The following is a 16287-nucleotide window of genomic DNA, read 5'->3' as shown; positions in this document are numbered from 1 at the left end:
CCTACCAGGGCGCTAAAGTATCAAGCAGCAAAATTGAAAAGAAACCAACCTGTGTGGTTAATTGGTAGATCCAGTAAATATTTTAGGAAAACTCTATCTTTTCAAATGGGGACTGATTACTCAAAATTGGAGAGTAATTAGGTACATAAAGTCGGTGGGACAGGCTAGACTATAAATTAGATGGCAGAAGGACTTTGGAAGAAGCTTTTGTAGAAGGAATCTCCTTAGTTTTGTCTATAGAGAGGAGGTCACATAGGAGATCGGTTGGGTCCCTTGATGTAGGTGAAACAAAGAGCATCTTTCAGAAGAAAGGTGACACCTTGCCTGAGCAGAAGTTGAGATCCTCTCACCCTTGGACCATTACAGGAAAAGGAGGGAGAAAATCGAAGGGCTGAGGGGAAACAGGAAGAGAAGCACTACAGGCAGACGGGAGAAGAGAGACTGACCATTACCAGTTTACTTTTCAATTTGCACAAGCTGAGAAAGACAAGTAAAATGATTCACTTCAGGGATGCTGTGACAAGGTGTCACCATGGCACAAAGCTGCCAATTCCTGCATGATCTGACTTAGTCTGGATGAAATGATAAGCCTATGGTCACAGTGATTTATTTAACTATAGTACTTAACATTGACAAGATGAATTCAGGCCAAGTGTATGGTTGTTTTTATATAAACTGTTAAGTAGCTTAGATGGCAGGACAAGTTTTGTACAAAACAAATTCTTCTTCTGATGGGGTTCAAATAAAGCACAAATTATTTTATATGTAATAACTCAGTTATTTCTAACAATTGTAGGGGAAAAGATTTCTAAAAAAATAAGTATAAGTATTACACAAGGACACAAAGTAAAACCTGTGTACAAAGCCTAGGGTTTCATTTTTTTTTTCCCATTCATCTGTATCCTCTCCTGGTTCAACCCACATCCTTGCTAAAGGCTCCCTGGTGACTCCAGAGCACTCTAGAAATTGCTTCTGGAATACCTGTTGAGTTTGTTACTGAAACACATTACTGGTATTTCATACAGTCTGTATCTAATATTGATGAACAATGTACTGTCTTTTCACTACTTTCAAAGTGGAATTTTTGTGGCTGACTTTGTTATTCTTTGTTGTCCATGGAGACAGTTCCCATGTGATCACATAACTGCCTGTTATTCAACAACATCCAACATCTTTCAAATCAGCTTTAGACACCAAACCAGGAGCCAGACCAGTCATTTCTATTTGACAGTGCACAGACCATTTGTGAAAATATATCTCCTAAAAAGAAAGCGTACTGTTTTCCAAATGGAAAGATCAAATACTGTTGGAAACCATTATTCCCCAACGTTTAGATTGAGAAGCAGGCTGAGAGAGAAGCACAGTGACACTAGGGGTATGAACTGCCATAATGGAACCCATTATTTTGCACGCTAATAAAAAATGATAAAGAGAGACAAGCAAACAAAACAGCTTCCAAAGCAATACACCAAATCAGCACTGGCACAGAGGGCAGATAGGCATGCCACTGCTCCTGGACTCTGTGGTTCTATGAGCTTGGCTCTTCCATCAAAACTGTCTCCCGCCGGGTGGTGGTGGCGCATGCCTTTAATCCCAGCACTCGGGAGGCAGAGCCAGGTGGATCTCTGTGAGTTCGAGGCCAGCCTGGGCTAGCAAGTGAGTTCCAGGAGAGGTGCAAAGCTACACAGAGAAACCCTGTCTCGAAAAAAAAAACAAAACAAAACAAAACTGTCTCCCCACATGCCTACAGAGCATTGTGGCTCAGGACACAGATTCAATGTTTGTTTGGTTTCAAAATACTGTGATATTTCTGTTAATGACTGAATTTAATTCTACTGTGGTCAGAGAAAATACTTCGTATGTCTCAAATCCTTTCAAATTTGTAACACGAGCTATGGTCCATTTTGGTAAATGCTTCATGTGCACATGAGAAGAATGCATACAGTACTGGGCAGTGGAGAGCTCTACAAACAACACCATGTCAAGTTTGTTAATAGTATTCTTCAGTGTAGCTTTTAAAGATAAATCAGCATGCCACTTTCCATACTACTTATTCTTTCTGGGTTTTGGGCTATTTTTCTATCTGTTATTAAGAGAAAGATATTAATTTCTAATTATGCATTTCTTTTCCTGTTGTAGTTCCATCACTTTTTGCTTCATATTAATATATTGTAAATATAATTTTCTATGCATATATCATTTGTGTATGTGTGTGTGTGACTGTGTATAGTGTATCTGTGCACCATGAGAACACATGCAGAAGCCAGACAAAGACACTGTGTGTCATGCCCTGCTCTGTCACTCTCCACCTTATTCCCTGGATGCAGGGTCTCCTACACAACTTGGAACTAGGCTGGCAGCCAGCAAGGTGCAGCAAATGCCTGTCTCTACACCCTACAGCACCAGTGAGAAGCCATGCCTAGCTTTTAACACAGGTGCTGGAGACTTAAACTCATTTGAACATTTAGGATTATCACGTCCTCTTACTGAAATGACCCTTTTGTCATTATGAAATGACTTTTATCCCTAGTAATAGCATTTGTGGTGCTGTGGATGGAATCCAGTGTCTGGCTCTTTCTAGGTAAGTGATCTACTATTGAGCTATATCCCTAGGCTTCTGATTTTGTATTTTAAAAATAACTAATTTTTAGAATTTAAACACAAAAAACCCAAGATAGCTAAAACAATCCTGAATAATGAAAGAACTGCAGTATGTAGCACCATCTCCAATTTTAAGTTGCACTACATAGCTATAGTAATAAAAAACAGCATGGTATTGGCACTAAAACATACATGTCGATCAACGAAATAGAACTGAAGACTCAGACATAAATCCATACATCTACAGACACATGAGTTTTGAAAAAGAAGCTTGTCTTAGTTAGTTTTTATTGCTCTGAAGAGATACCATGACCACAGCAACTCTTATAAAGAAAACATTTAACTGGGGTGGCTCACTTACAGTTTCAGAGGTTCAGTCCATTATGATCATGAAGGGGAACATGGCAGCGTGTACCAGACATGCTGGAGCTGAGAGTGCGACATCTTGTAGGCAACAGGAAGTTTAGTGACTGTAACATTGAGGGAAGCTTGAGAAAAAGAGACCTCAAAGCTCACCCCCACAGTGACACACTTCCTCCAACAAGGCCACACCTCCTAATAGTGCCACTCCCTTTGGGGGCCATTTTCTTTCAAAGCACTATAAAGCTAGACACACATACACTTCAAAAAATGATGCTGGTCTAACTGGTCGGCTGCATGTAGAAGAATCCAAATAGATCCACACTTATCACCCTGCACAAAACTCAACTCCAAATTAATCAAAGACTTCAACATAAAACCAGTTACACTGATGATCCTGATTTAAAAAAAAAAAAAAAATGGAAGTGGACAGTAGCCTTGAACTCACTGGTATAGGAAAAGACTTTCAGAACAGAGCATCAACAAATAGGCACTCAGATCAACAATTAATAACTGGAAGCCCATCATTTATTCAGAGGCCTCTGTCTTCCCTTCTCTGATCTTCAGGAATCCTAATTGCAGACATCAGGCCATATGAGTTCAGCTCAGAGCTCGCTGATGATCTGCTTTTCACTTCTTGAGACTTTAAAAGAAAATCTTCTTTTAATCAAAAAGGCTTTTCTACTCGCTGTGTTTTGAGGTGCACTGGACTTTGGAGTGTCTAAATTTCTATTAGTACTCTTGTCTGAATCACTTTTTCCATGTCCATTTTGTTTTAGCTTACATAACTAAACTTAGCATGATGGAAGTTTCCTTTACCTCTTGGACATATGGCAAGTGCTCAGGTCAATGGTTTTTATGTTCTTATCATCTGATCTTAACACCGGTATCTTTCCGAGTCATTTAAAATATTTATTTTTATTTTATGGGCATGAGTGTTGTGCCTGCACAAATGTCTGTATGTGCAATGCCCATAGATTCCAGGAGAGGGCATCAGATCCCTTGATACAGGAGTTACAGACACTTGTGAGCTACCATGTGGGTGCTAGGAACTGAACCTGGGTCCTCTGGGAGACTGGGCCAACTCACGGCACCTCTGAGTCAGTGTTTATTCATTGATTTTTCTTTTAATTATGAATTCTATTCTTCTGGTTCTTTCTGTGTGTGGAAATTATGGATCAGACACAGACACTGTGAATGTTACCTTGGTAGGAGCTTGTGCTTGGGATCTGTTTGTCTTCCAGAATCTGGATATGTTTGTATTTCTATGGATATGTGTGGTATCTATTCTGAGATTCTTAGCCAGGCAGTAATGGTTCATGCCTTTAATCCCAGCACTTGGGAGGCAGAAGCAGGTGGATCTCTGTGAGTTCGAGGACAACTGGGTCTATGGAGCTAGTTCCAGGAGAGCCAGAGCTACACAAATAAACCCTGTCTTGAAAAACAAAACAAACAAACAAAAAAAGAATCATCTTACATTAGGTCTTCCTTTTGACATCTGTCAGGGTCAGCTCATCTAATTTAGGGCTAACAATGCCCAATAATGGAATGCCAATTATGGAGGAGCCTTCTGAGTGTCCCGTGTACTACAGGTTCTCGAGTCTGTCTGGTAAAAAGAAGTCTGGCTTGTGAGTGTTTGGTTCTTTACTTCTCTCAGAAGGGCCTTCCCTGGCTGAAGTCTCAACACGCACACGTTGATCATGCACACACTAAGCGGACGTTCTAGATCCCCTGCAGCCTTCCTCTTTGGAACGCTCTTCTGCAAACACTAGTTGGAGAGCTGTGGGCTCTTTCTTTCACCTCCACGGCCTCCTCGGTTCACAGAACCTGCCAAGCTCGGCCTGTTTCGCACTCCCCGTGTCACAGCCTGAAGACGATCAAGGGACCACGCTACCCACTCACAGGTCCTGTCACTGTCAGATGTCTTGAAACCACTGTTTTATTTGTTCAGATGAAAGAGTAAATCTGGTCATTGTGACTGTGCCCTGTGAAATGCAGAAGTCTTGGACTTTGCATGTAGATCCTAGAGGATGAAGTTAGTGTCAGCTCACTTCCTTGCTCTCTAGCCTTGATACACTACCTAACCTCTCCCAGTCTTGTTCATTTTTCATCTGTAAAACTGGAACGATAATGTCATACCAGTGAAACTACACTTATCAAAAGTATTCAACACAAAGCCTGCTGTACAGCAAGCCCTCTAATAATGGGGCCATTTCAGTATCTGGATTGTTGGTTTGTAACAGACATTCCTTGCAGATGATTCTAGAGCTAAAATGTTTAGATTTTATTAATTTAAAATTAAGCTATGCCCTCAATATTTTAGCCATATGTTTATTATGTATAATTACAAATGACATTAGATAAATAACTTCATCACTGTCAAACTTTGTATTTTGCATGCTGTTCTTTTTACTTCATTGATTGCATATTACAACACATTAGGAAGCATTAGGCCATTTGAACATTCCACAGGAAAAACAATGAGGTTTGTTTGTTTCTTCTAATTTGAATTTATTATTTCTCTTTTGTTTGTTTGTTGAGGCAGGGTCTCACTATGTAGTCCTGGGTGGCCGGGAACTCTTCTGTGAAGACCATGCTGGCCTCAAATTCACAGAGATTCTCCTGTTTCTGCTTCCCCAGTATTGGGATTAAAGATATGAGCCACCAACCTGGCAAATTTGGAGTTCACTATTTCTTGAAGTGAAGTTTACTTCTCTGCCTTTCACTGTCAATGTGGTTACTCTAGCCATGAAATAAGGTTTTGTTTGTTTTCAAAGGGTCTATGTACTAAAAATGAGGTCATTAGTACACTTCCAAAATGTTTCTAGACTGTAATATGTTAATGATGATCTAAGAAAATATTTGGTTGGAATTTGTCTGCTATACTAAAAAGTGAGTGTCAACAAGTGATACGAATTGGTTATATAATTATTCAGGCTGCAAGAGGGTTTTTCCATCACAAAATTTTAAATGATTAGTAACAATATATTGTGCACTTGGAACCAATTTTAAAGGTTCATCATGCCCATTAATTTGCTTTCTTTGTATCCAAGCAATACTTAAAAATAAACAAAAATTCCTGACAATCAGTAAACAGTTATTTGAAAATGTGCCCTCTTTGTTGCATAGCAACTATTGATCCTATTATGTGTTTTTTTTTACATACTCTAAAATAATTAAGCACAGGCACAAATTGTTATCTACTTTTTAAAAATGTTAAAAGCATTTAAGTTATTAAGTATATTCTAATTTGTGCATTATATATTTGTAAAGAGAACATTTCATTCCTACGCAAAGGCACAGTGACCCAAGAAAGAGATGACAATGTCATATTAGTGATTCTCCTTTCTCATAAGAGGACTTTTAGGGAACTTTTTATTCATAGTCTTAATAGCTAACACAGTCAAGACATTCTTATTATTCTCTGGCTTTACTGGCCTGAGCATGATTTACTGCTGGTTAAACAGTAATGTTTATTAAGAAATGATGTCCTCTCAACAAAATGAGGCACCCATTTACACTACAGGAAATTATACATGCCAAGGGACACCTGTGAGATAAGCATAATGCATTGGACACAGCAAACACTTAGGATCTTTTACAACATTACACAGGATTCTTTCCACCATGGATTGACTCTGGATAAAGCAAGAACACTGATTTTTTTTAAATGCCAGATGCTAGCACAAGCTTGACCTCTGAGTAGAAGAACTGGGATGAGCCATAAAGACCCTTCTCCAATGGGGGGTACTAAAACCCCAGTGGGGTGGGGGTGTGGAGAGCAGGGTGGGCAAAGGCAGGAACATTCACACCATCAGCCTAAGAGGAAGACCTCAGGGGTTGGAGGAAAAGATTGCCATACCTCTATCTGGATTAACTCTACCACAACAATCTCAAAAACACAGGACACTTAGAGAATCTCATAATAAATATCCACACACTGCTCTCCAAATAGCTGTTTTCATCTCAAGCTCTGTGGCCACGGCAGGCTACTTTTCTAGGCCTTCATTACAGGGCCAAAACTATTCTAACATCTGCCATTAAAGGAGAAGCCTCCTATTTGGAATGTTTGGTTGATAGTTTTGGTGGTCTTAGAATGGAACCCAGGACCTTGAACATGTTAGGAAGATCATCTTTTTGAGTGTTTAAACATTCAAATGACAAGGGTCGGGGAGATGAAGAAGAGCAGGCCGTCTAAATAAGCCCATCAAATATCATCAAAGATTAGAAGAGGGAGCCTTACCCAAGAAAGAAAAGGTCAGCTAGATGAGGTTAGACTGGAGCACTTATAGCAACTTCAGCCCACAGTCTCAGATTTTATTCCCACCTATGTACAACTCACTCAACAGTGATTTTCTTCTTGACCCAACATCCCTTCAGCCCAGGCTGGCCTCAAAGTCCTTCTTCCTGCCCCAGCCTCAGCACTGGGGTAACAGGTGGGTAACCATACCCAGATGGTCATTTTATAGTCATAATCTGACTATCTAAGGACAAGGGAGAAGGCATTGGTTCACAGCAGGCTAGTGCTGGTTGAGGATGTCTGGAAATGGAAGCGACAGATTTAGAATCCAGCAGAGCATTAACAGCGCACAAACGGTTTCCCTATGCTGGCTGCCACAGCGAGGGGCTACAGGTGGAGGCTGCAGCTTGAAGGTGGCTGAGGTTACAACAGGATCTGATCCCCAACAAGAACCCGATACAGTGGCTGAACAAATGACAAGGGGCATAGCCACACCCACGCGAATTTCAGAAGAAAGCTCCAGTTCTGGAGAAACTTTAAACTGCAGAAGAGTGAGCTGGGGGCCGGGTGCAGTTCATGGGTAGTGCTCTGCCTAGCATGTGCACGGCCCTGGATTCCAAACGGAGCGCCAGCTCCTTTGCCGTAACAGTGATGACACTGAGGGAGAAGGCCTGGACTGGATACAAGACACAGCAGGAGGAGAGCTCGGTGGAGAGGCTTAGGCCCAGAGTCCAGCGGGGTTCCAGGGCTCAGCAAGGAGTACGGGAATTTGTGGCAGGGAGGGGCTCATCACCAGTCCTTGGTGATGGGGGGCTGCGCCTGCCGAGAAAGTGGAGACTACAGCTTCAAAAGCGTGACTTGCGCCGGGCGGTGGTGGTGCACGCCTTTAATCCCAGCACTTGGGAGGCAGAGGCAGGTGGATCTTTGTGAGTTCGAGGCCAGCCTGGGCTACAGCGCGAGATCCAGGAAAGCGTGACTTGCTTTACTTAGTTGTATTTAAGTTGTTCATTGTTGAAACCTTGAACAATATAGCGAAGTCCAAAGACCACAGTGGATATTTTTCATGCTCTGAGAACAAATTGTTCTTAGTAATAGAAAGAGACATTTTTATTTATTTAACCCTGCCAGAGTAAACTGGTCAAGTTTTCATAACTAATAATTTAAAATCATTTCTATTTTCTTATCTTAGAAGCAAAGAAGTGAGAATTATTAGTATTTCTATGCTTTAACAAATATGATCAAATGCAGATTCTGACACTTGCTGGAAAAAGGTAAATGTTTAAAGTTTAAAATTATGGTTTTCTGTATAAGAACTGAGAAAACTCCTAGCATTACAAGATTTCAAAATCTATTTTTTATTTTCTCTTTTTACTTCCTATCACATTGTCTAATATTTTGGAAAATGCATATATCTTAAGTATATTTGGAGTGGGAAATTGCAGATGGAATGAGAAGTATTCAGAGAAGCGGAGACATCTATGTGGAGTAGTCTTCTGGCAGAAGGACAGGATGTTTCCAAGGCAAACGAGACACATGCTGACAAGAGCCAGTGTTACCTTCTCCCTCCAGCTATCATCACTCAGCAGCTTCTGTCTCAGGGTCTCCTGCATCTGCTCGATGCTTTTCTTATGGGCAACCAGCATCAATTCCCTGAAAACCACAAACCCAACAGATGAGTCGGGACTCAGCCCTCGTGATCCTCCCGAGTCGCAATCCCTGTCTCACAGGCTATTCTTTCCCAACATAATGTGCTCACTCCCTTTGTCAACATGACACTGCTGTGGATTGAACCCCGGAGTCGCCTCTGACTGTCATTTCTCCTGCTTCAGCACACCCACTCAAGAGCGGCTGGCCAGAAGGCAAGCCTCAACAACTTCTTTTAAAGACTGAAGTCCAGGGCCGAGGAGGTGCTCAGTGGGTAGGGTGCTTGCCATTACAAGTGCGAAGACCTGAGTTCAGAGGCTCAGAGCCCACAGGAAGCCAGACATGGAGGCATGCTTCTACAATATCAGAGCTCCTACAGCAAGATGGGAAGCAGACACAGGACTCCCGGAAGCCATCGAGCCTACTGACCTGGTGTATGCAGGGTGACAGAAGATGCTGTCTCAACACGGTGGAAGGTGAGGTTCAATGCCTGAGGCTGTCCTCTACATGTGTGCAAAGGTATGCACACACACACACACACACACACACACACATGCACGCATGCACACACGCACGCACGCACGCGCACGCGCACACACATATACCTCCCATCATGTACACAAGATTTTAAAAAGCCCTGAAGTCATATCAAGTATCATTTTCAATCATATTGCAATAAAACTAGAAATCAGTAAGGAAAAGTTTAATATGATACAATGAAATGGATGTGAAATAACTTATTCTTGAACAACCAATGATCAAGGAATAAATGTAAATTTTTCATGAGACAAATGACAGTGGAGACACACACACAGAAACTGATGGGGCAAAAACTGTGTCAAGAGGCAAGTTGACAATAATCAGTGACTGTGTGAAAGAAGCAGAAAACCTTAAATGTGCAACCTATGGCTTCGTCTCTTTTAATTCCAGCAGAAGCAGATAGATTTCTGTGACGTTGAGGCTGGCTTTGTTTTCATAGCAAGTTTCAGGACAGGCAGGGTTACAAAGTGAGTCTCTAATTTAAAAAAAGTCAGAGATGAAAAGAGACATTACAATGGATACCACAGAAATGGATAATTTCCTGAACCCACACACGTCACCGAGGCTGAATCGTCAAGTAGAGGAAAACTGAAGAAATCAATAACAAATAATGAAACTACATCAGTGATTTAAAAAATAGTCTCCCATCAAAGAAATGCCCAGGACAAGACAACTGCACTGCTGAGTTCTATCAAAAATTTGAAGAAGAACTCATGTCACATTCTTCTTAAACTATTCCACAAAACTGAATCGAGTATGAGGCAGTCTCTCCAAACACAGTCAATGATGCCAGCCTTATCCTGCTGTTACTCCAGCCACACCAGAACATCTCAGTTCTAACCGGTTAATAACCCTGATGAACACAGACATAAAAATTCTCAACAAAATATTAGCAAACATTAAAATGATTATTATCATTATTCATAATAGTTAAACATATGTAAATCAATAAGCAAAATAAACCACCAAAATGAAGGAAAAAAACTATTTGATCACCTTAGTCCATTAAAAATGCCTTTGATAAAATTAAACATTCAACACTAAACAAGTTAGGTATAGAAAGAATATATATATATATATATATATATATATATATATATATATATATATATATCTCAACATAATAATGGCAAATATAATAAGCTAACATATAATCTCATACTGCACAAGAAAAAGCAGAAAGCATTCTCTCACAATATCCAGAACAAGACCATCACTTGTACTCAGCCCAGCACCAAAAGCCCTAGGCAGAACAGTCAAGCAGGGGAGAGAAATGAGAGCATCTATATCGAAAAGAGGATGTCAAATTGTTGCTATTTGCAGATGACATGGTCTTACATAGAGAAAAACCGACTCCACGAAACACCTATGGGAATTAATACACAAATTTAGCAAAGTTGCAGGATGTAAAAATTAGTGTTGTTAAATACCAATAGCAAATTATCTAAAATAGAAATCAAGAAAGTTATCCCATTTCTCAGTAACTATAAAAAATAAAATGCATATGAGTACATCTAACCAAAAGGGTGAAAAATCTCTACAATGAAAACTATATACAATAGAACTTAAAAACTGAAGAAAAACACAATAAATTGAAATACATTCTGTGTTTATAGATTGGATGAATCAATACTATTAAAATGTACATATAGATAAAAGTTGTCCATAGATTCATTATAATCCCTATCAAAGCCATTCTCCATAGAACCAGGGAAAACAACCCCAAGAGTTCTCTAGGAAACTCATGCATGTGTGTATGTACATACACATATGCAAACGCACAGACACCCACATGCGTATATACACACATGCACGCACATATGCATGTACATACAAAAGCTTTAATAAAAAAATGTTTAGCAACAAAAAAGCAGAAGGAATTATGCTAAATAATTTCAAAATAAACTGCAAAGTTGTAATAACCAGCAGCATGAAGCTGACAGAGACACACACAAGAACCATTGGAACAGAACAAGGAACATGCCCGTGGATCCACACCACAACCAAATGACTGACTTCTAACAAACACTGGTAACACACAGGGGATCACTTAAAATAATGGTTGGGAAACTGAGTAGACAGAAGATGAAATTAGATCCCTTAACTGAACAGTTGCAAAAGTCTAAATATGAGTTAAAGGCTCAATATTAAGACCTGGAAAAATAAAACTACTAGAAGAAAATGTAGAGGAAACATTTTAGGACATGAACAGGCAAGGTCTTTTTTGGACAAGACCTGAAAATCACAGCAAAAAAAAAAAAAAAAAAAAAAAAAAAAGTAAAAATTGACAAATGGGGTTATGACAGAGCACAAAACTTCTGCAGAGCAAAGGAAACAGCCATCAGGGTGAAGAAGCGACATGCATCATGGGAGCCATACTGGTAAACCACACATCTGATAAGAAGTGACTTAGATATAAGTAATTCAAATAACAGCAAAACCAACCTGATGCAAAACATAAACGCGTCTGAGAAGAAGACAGGCAAGTGCCTCAGCAGGTGTGTGCAAGATGCTCAGTCCCACTAGTCACCAGGAAATGCAAATCAGAGCGTATGTGAGCTCTCACTGTATCCCAGTAAGAATGGCTATTACACATGAGAAATGCTGGTGTTAGGAGAGAAGGGAGCCCCTTCTCACTGTTGTTGGGAATGGAAATTAGTGTAGCCATTTTAGAGAACAAGATGGAAGGTCCTTAAAAAATCTAAAAATAGAACCACCATATGGTTCTGCAATCTCACTGCTGGATATATATATATCTCCAAGGGAGGAGAGATCAGTATGTCAAAGAGACATCTGCATTCCCATGTGCATTGCAGCAAGAGCCACCAAATGGAAGGAAGCTAGTACCCATCCCGTGAAGACAGAAAGCTTGGTAACAAAACACAATGGAATACTATGTGGAAATGACAAAGAGTGACCCCAGCCACTCGTGACAATGTGGTTAGAACTGAAGAGCACTGTGTTAAGTGAAATAAGGCAGGCACAGAAAGACAAGAGCTACATGATCTCACTCAAAGGTGGACTACAAAATGTTCATCTCACAGAGTTTGAGGACAGAGTAGTGGTTACCAAGGTGGAGAGGCTGGGAGTTGAAAGGGAGGTGCAACTCTGGGTCAGTGGTGATGACTGATTACAGTTAGGAGAAAGAGGGTCTGGGGTTCTAATGTTAATTATGTACCACATTCAAAGAGCTGAAAGAAAGGATTCTGAATATTTTCCTAAGGATGTGATCAATATTTGAGGAAACTGGTATGTTTAACCTAGCCACACATCTAAAATCAGTTAAAAAAGGTATGGTTGGTTCTCCTCTAAGATCATGGTCTCACTAGCCATGGAACGGTACCAGGCATCATTTCCCTCCTGTTAAGCCAGCCTTCAGTTCAATTAGAACGTGGTTAGTTACTGCCAACACACAAGCATCACTACCGCACCTTTGGGGATAGCTATCAGGCTGGTGTTCGTTGTGGTTCGCGAGGGCTGCAGCTGGGTGGGATTATGACTGTCTTCCTCCCTCAGCAGCTTGCTCTTCACCCTCCAGTGTTGTGAAAGCTCATCCTCAGGGAGGACGCTTTCAGGTCAGTTCCAGCTCAATCCCTCCTGGGCCTATGTCCAACGTGCACCGTGTCTTCAGCAAATTTCTGGGGAGCACCCAAGAACAATAGCAACAGCCTATATTGTTTGGGGGGCTCTCTTGGACTCCTCTGGCTAACAACATCTTGAAAGGAGGTTTCTCATGCCTGGTACTGGGGGGTGGGTGTGTTAGGTTAGACAATCTATGGCTCTTGGGAGGAGTATTATCACCCTGAGTAGTATAACGTCACTTAAACTACATATATAATTATTTGCATATCTGTATTGTATGTGACTTTAGGTAAATATAAAATAATGATTCTCTACATCTTTTGAAAACATCCTAATTGTTATTTATCCCTCTTTCCTCCCTACCTCTACTCTCCTAAACCAGAATAATTCCTATCTTCACTCAAACATTTATCCTTATGCCCAGATAATTGTAGCTCTCACCCCTCATCAAAGGATCTTTATGAAGCAGAAAGAGACCATGACAGAAAACACAACTAGTCAAAATGCAGACAACTGACTGTGGAGTACCCAGCCACAACAGATACATCTACAGCACAACTCCTGCACCCACCTCAGAAAACAGAAAGACTGTAGGAGCCAGAGACCATGAAGTCTGCTGTGAGACTGTGCCTTCTAGAGATCATAGGGAAGCTACACCCATAAATCTCAACAACATGGCTGTCTAAATGGAACTGAACAACATTAGTTGACATCCCAATATAGATGTGTTGGGGGGTGTCTCATAAGGCCCCCACCCCTAGATGAAGAGCTATAGACAATTAACAACTGCTGAGAGAGGGAGAATTAGATTTCCCTAGGGATAAGTCCCCTAAATTGTTATCTAATACCAAGTGGTCAGCTCTAGAAACATGCATATAGGCAATTCTGGACAGACTTTCAGCAAGATGTATTTATATATTTATTGGTTCATATGTATATGTAATAAGTATGGTTGAAGAGGAAGAGTCAGGAATTTGGGAGGGAGAGGGCATAGATGGTGGGTAGGAAGGAGGAGAGGGGGATGATGTAATTATACTTTCATTAAAATTTCAAAGGTACAGCCTTCAGCAGCAAGTTCTCCATAGACCATTTCCTCAGTACCACACGGTGGTATTTCCTCCTGTTCGTTCTCATGCCCAAAGCCTCATTGTTTTATGCCCTTAAGTCACTATTCGGAAATTTGTAAGAACTTAAATCTTTAATTCGTGTTTTTAAAGAGAACTGAGACCAGCTAAGCATGCACTAGGGTTACTGCAACTCCAGCCCTTCACAGCCTTGCCAGCTCTCTGCTGTCTCGGCTCCCCCCACTGCTGCGGCCCTCTGCTTCAGGTGGGAGCAGGGCCTGGACTTGAATACCATGGGGGTCAGAGACCATTCTGTGACAGTGCATGTCTGAGGGAGTGTGATAGCAAATAAAACAACCCTCTGTAACAGGTTGAGGGGCAGGTTGTCACAGGACAAACCTTCCAGTTTATGAATAAAAGGTCCTACATTTTTATTTTGTACTGTGCCCTGAAAGTTAAGTAGTAGGTCGGCATGTGGTATGCATAAGTTAATACTGTCTGTATAAAGTATCATTGATTATGTGCAATTAAGGGACTAACAAAAAACTCCATCAAACTGGGAAAATGTAGGCTGTGTCAAGAGGATATCAGAGCTCAAATGTGCTTTGCTCTTTGCATTGTTTGAAATGAATTCAGGATATTAACTTTAGACCTCATTAAATATGCATGATAGAACTTCAATAGTAACAACTAAAATGATAAAAAAGAAATATACTGCTAGTGAAAAAAAAGTATACCAAGAAAATACACAAAACAACAATCCTCTCCTCCAAAGGCCTATAATGAGGGAAAAAAAAGAGGGCGAATACAATGGTTAAAATAACAATAACGATAATGGTAAATGGAGAGAGAAATCGATAAAAACAAAGTAAACTAAACAAGCAACGGTAGTTCTGCATTCTTCATACAAAATGCCCTAAAACAAGGGCAGATAAAGATGGAGATGAAATGTGTGGAAAACACTTAACAGCTACACATTAAAGGGAAGAATGTGAACACAGTATTACTAGCAAATAGACTTTTGGAACTAAAGCTATTATTTGGGGGCTGAAAAGATAATGGGCTAATTTTACTATGAGTATCTAAAACCTTAAGATGTATCAACTCAGTTATCTGTAATTCATCCCAGGACCCCTACAGATGGCCATGGGAATACACACTGTGCAATTGCAGACTACATGCATGACCGTCCAGGAGCTGTAATGTAGCATGGGAGGATCACATAGAAAGATAACATGGTGAAGAGAAGACTGACTGCAGATAATAAGGCTGACTTGAGGCTAGTATGTAGGGCCTGGTATGCAAGTTGTGGAAAAACACATCATTATTTTCTAGTTCATATGAAACTGACCACATACTAGGCCAGAAAGTAAACTTCATCAAATTTAAAAATTTTAAGCAACTGTTTTACTATAACCTGCACCGTCTAATATCATAGGCTATTAGACACTAAGATGTGGCTGGTCCAAACTTAGATGTGCTGTGTGATAGACATGTCAGATTTGAACATTTAGAACAATAATCTAAATTACCTACAACAACTTTCAAAGTCTAGACATTTATTTTTATTTTAAGCATTATAAAAATATAGCAAATAAAAAAAATCACATACTAAAATTAACCAGACCCAGCCAAAGAACTCAATGAACATCTCAACTGTTGGAGCTGCTACTGAGAAAAGAAGCTGTGGAGCATCACAATGGTTTTTATACTTTCACTATTTATGGTATTTTCATGTACTTATCTACCACCAAAAATTAAGAATCTGTGACATAGTAATAACTGGAAAAAAATTAGTTTTATGTCCTCTTTCATAACTTGTGTTCATTGTCTGCAAAAGATTACACATTTAAATGATGTGTTATAGATATATTGGGTTATGTAAAATATATTATTAAATTTGATTTCATCTATCTTATGTTATTAATGTGGCAACTAATTTTAAAAAGTATATACCTTGAATTATATTCCTTATAAGATATAGTTTATATTCTATCAAAGCAAGTATCAGTTACAAAGTATAAATAAAATACCTACATGTACTTGAAATTTTAAATATTTCTGAATAACCCATAGGTCAAACTAAAAATCATAATTACTACTTAAATACACTTACGTTGTTGTTTGTTTTTGCTCTTTTGGAAGCCACCCAGCTCCCAAATAAATCACACACACAGAGGCTTTTTATTACTTATAAATGCCTGGCCTTAGCTTGGCTTGTTGCTAGTCAGCTTTTCTAAAATTATCCTGTCTATC

The 16287-nt window shown here is 39.9% G+C and overlaps 1 protein-coding gene across 13 annotated transcripts in view; it reads right to left on the bottom strand.

The window, feature by feature from the left end:
- The window catches only part of Lekr1 (leucine, glutamate and lysine rich 1), a 175310-nt gene that overhangs the window by 22944 nt on the left and 136079 nt on the right, over positions 1–16287 (bottom strand). For all 13 annotated transcript variants that reach the window (XM_059265433.1, XM_059265431.1, XM_059265444.1 and 10 more), the window contains one exon: positions 8758–8851. In XM_059265433.1, the coding sequence (XP_059121416.1) occupies positions 8758–8851 (94 nt within the window). The remainder of the gene's footprint in view (positions 1–8757; positions 8852–16287) is intronic.

This window comes from Peromyscus eremicus, chromosome 6 (genome assembly GCF_949786415.1).
Source record: "Peromyscus eremicus chromosome 6, PerEre_H2_v1, whole genome shotgun sequence".
Taxonomy (NCBI): Eukaryota; Metazoa; Chordata; class Mammalia; order Rodentia; family Cricetidae; genus Peromyscus; species Peromyscus eremicus.
Note: the sequence above shows the minus strand (reverse complement) of the source record. Positions and strands in the feature narration are given on the sequence as shown.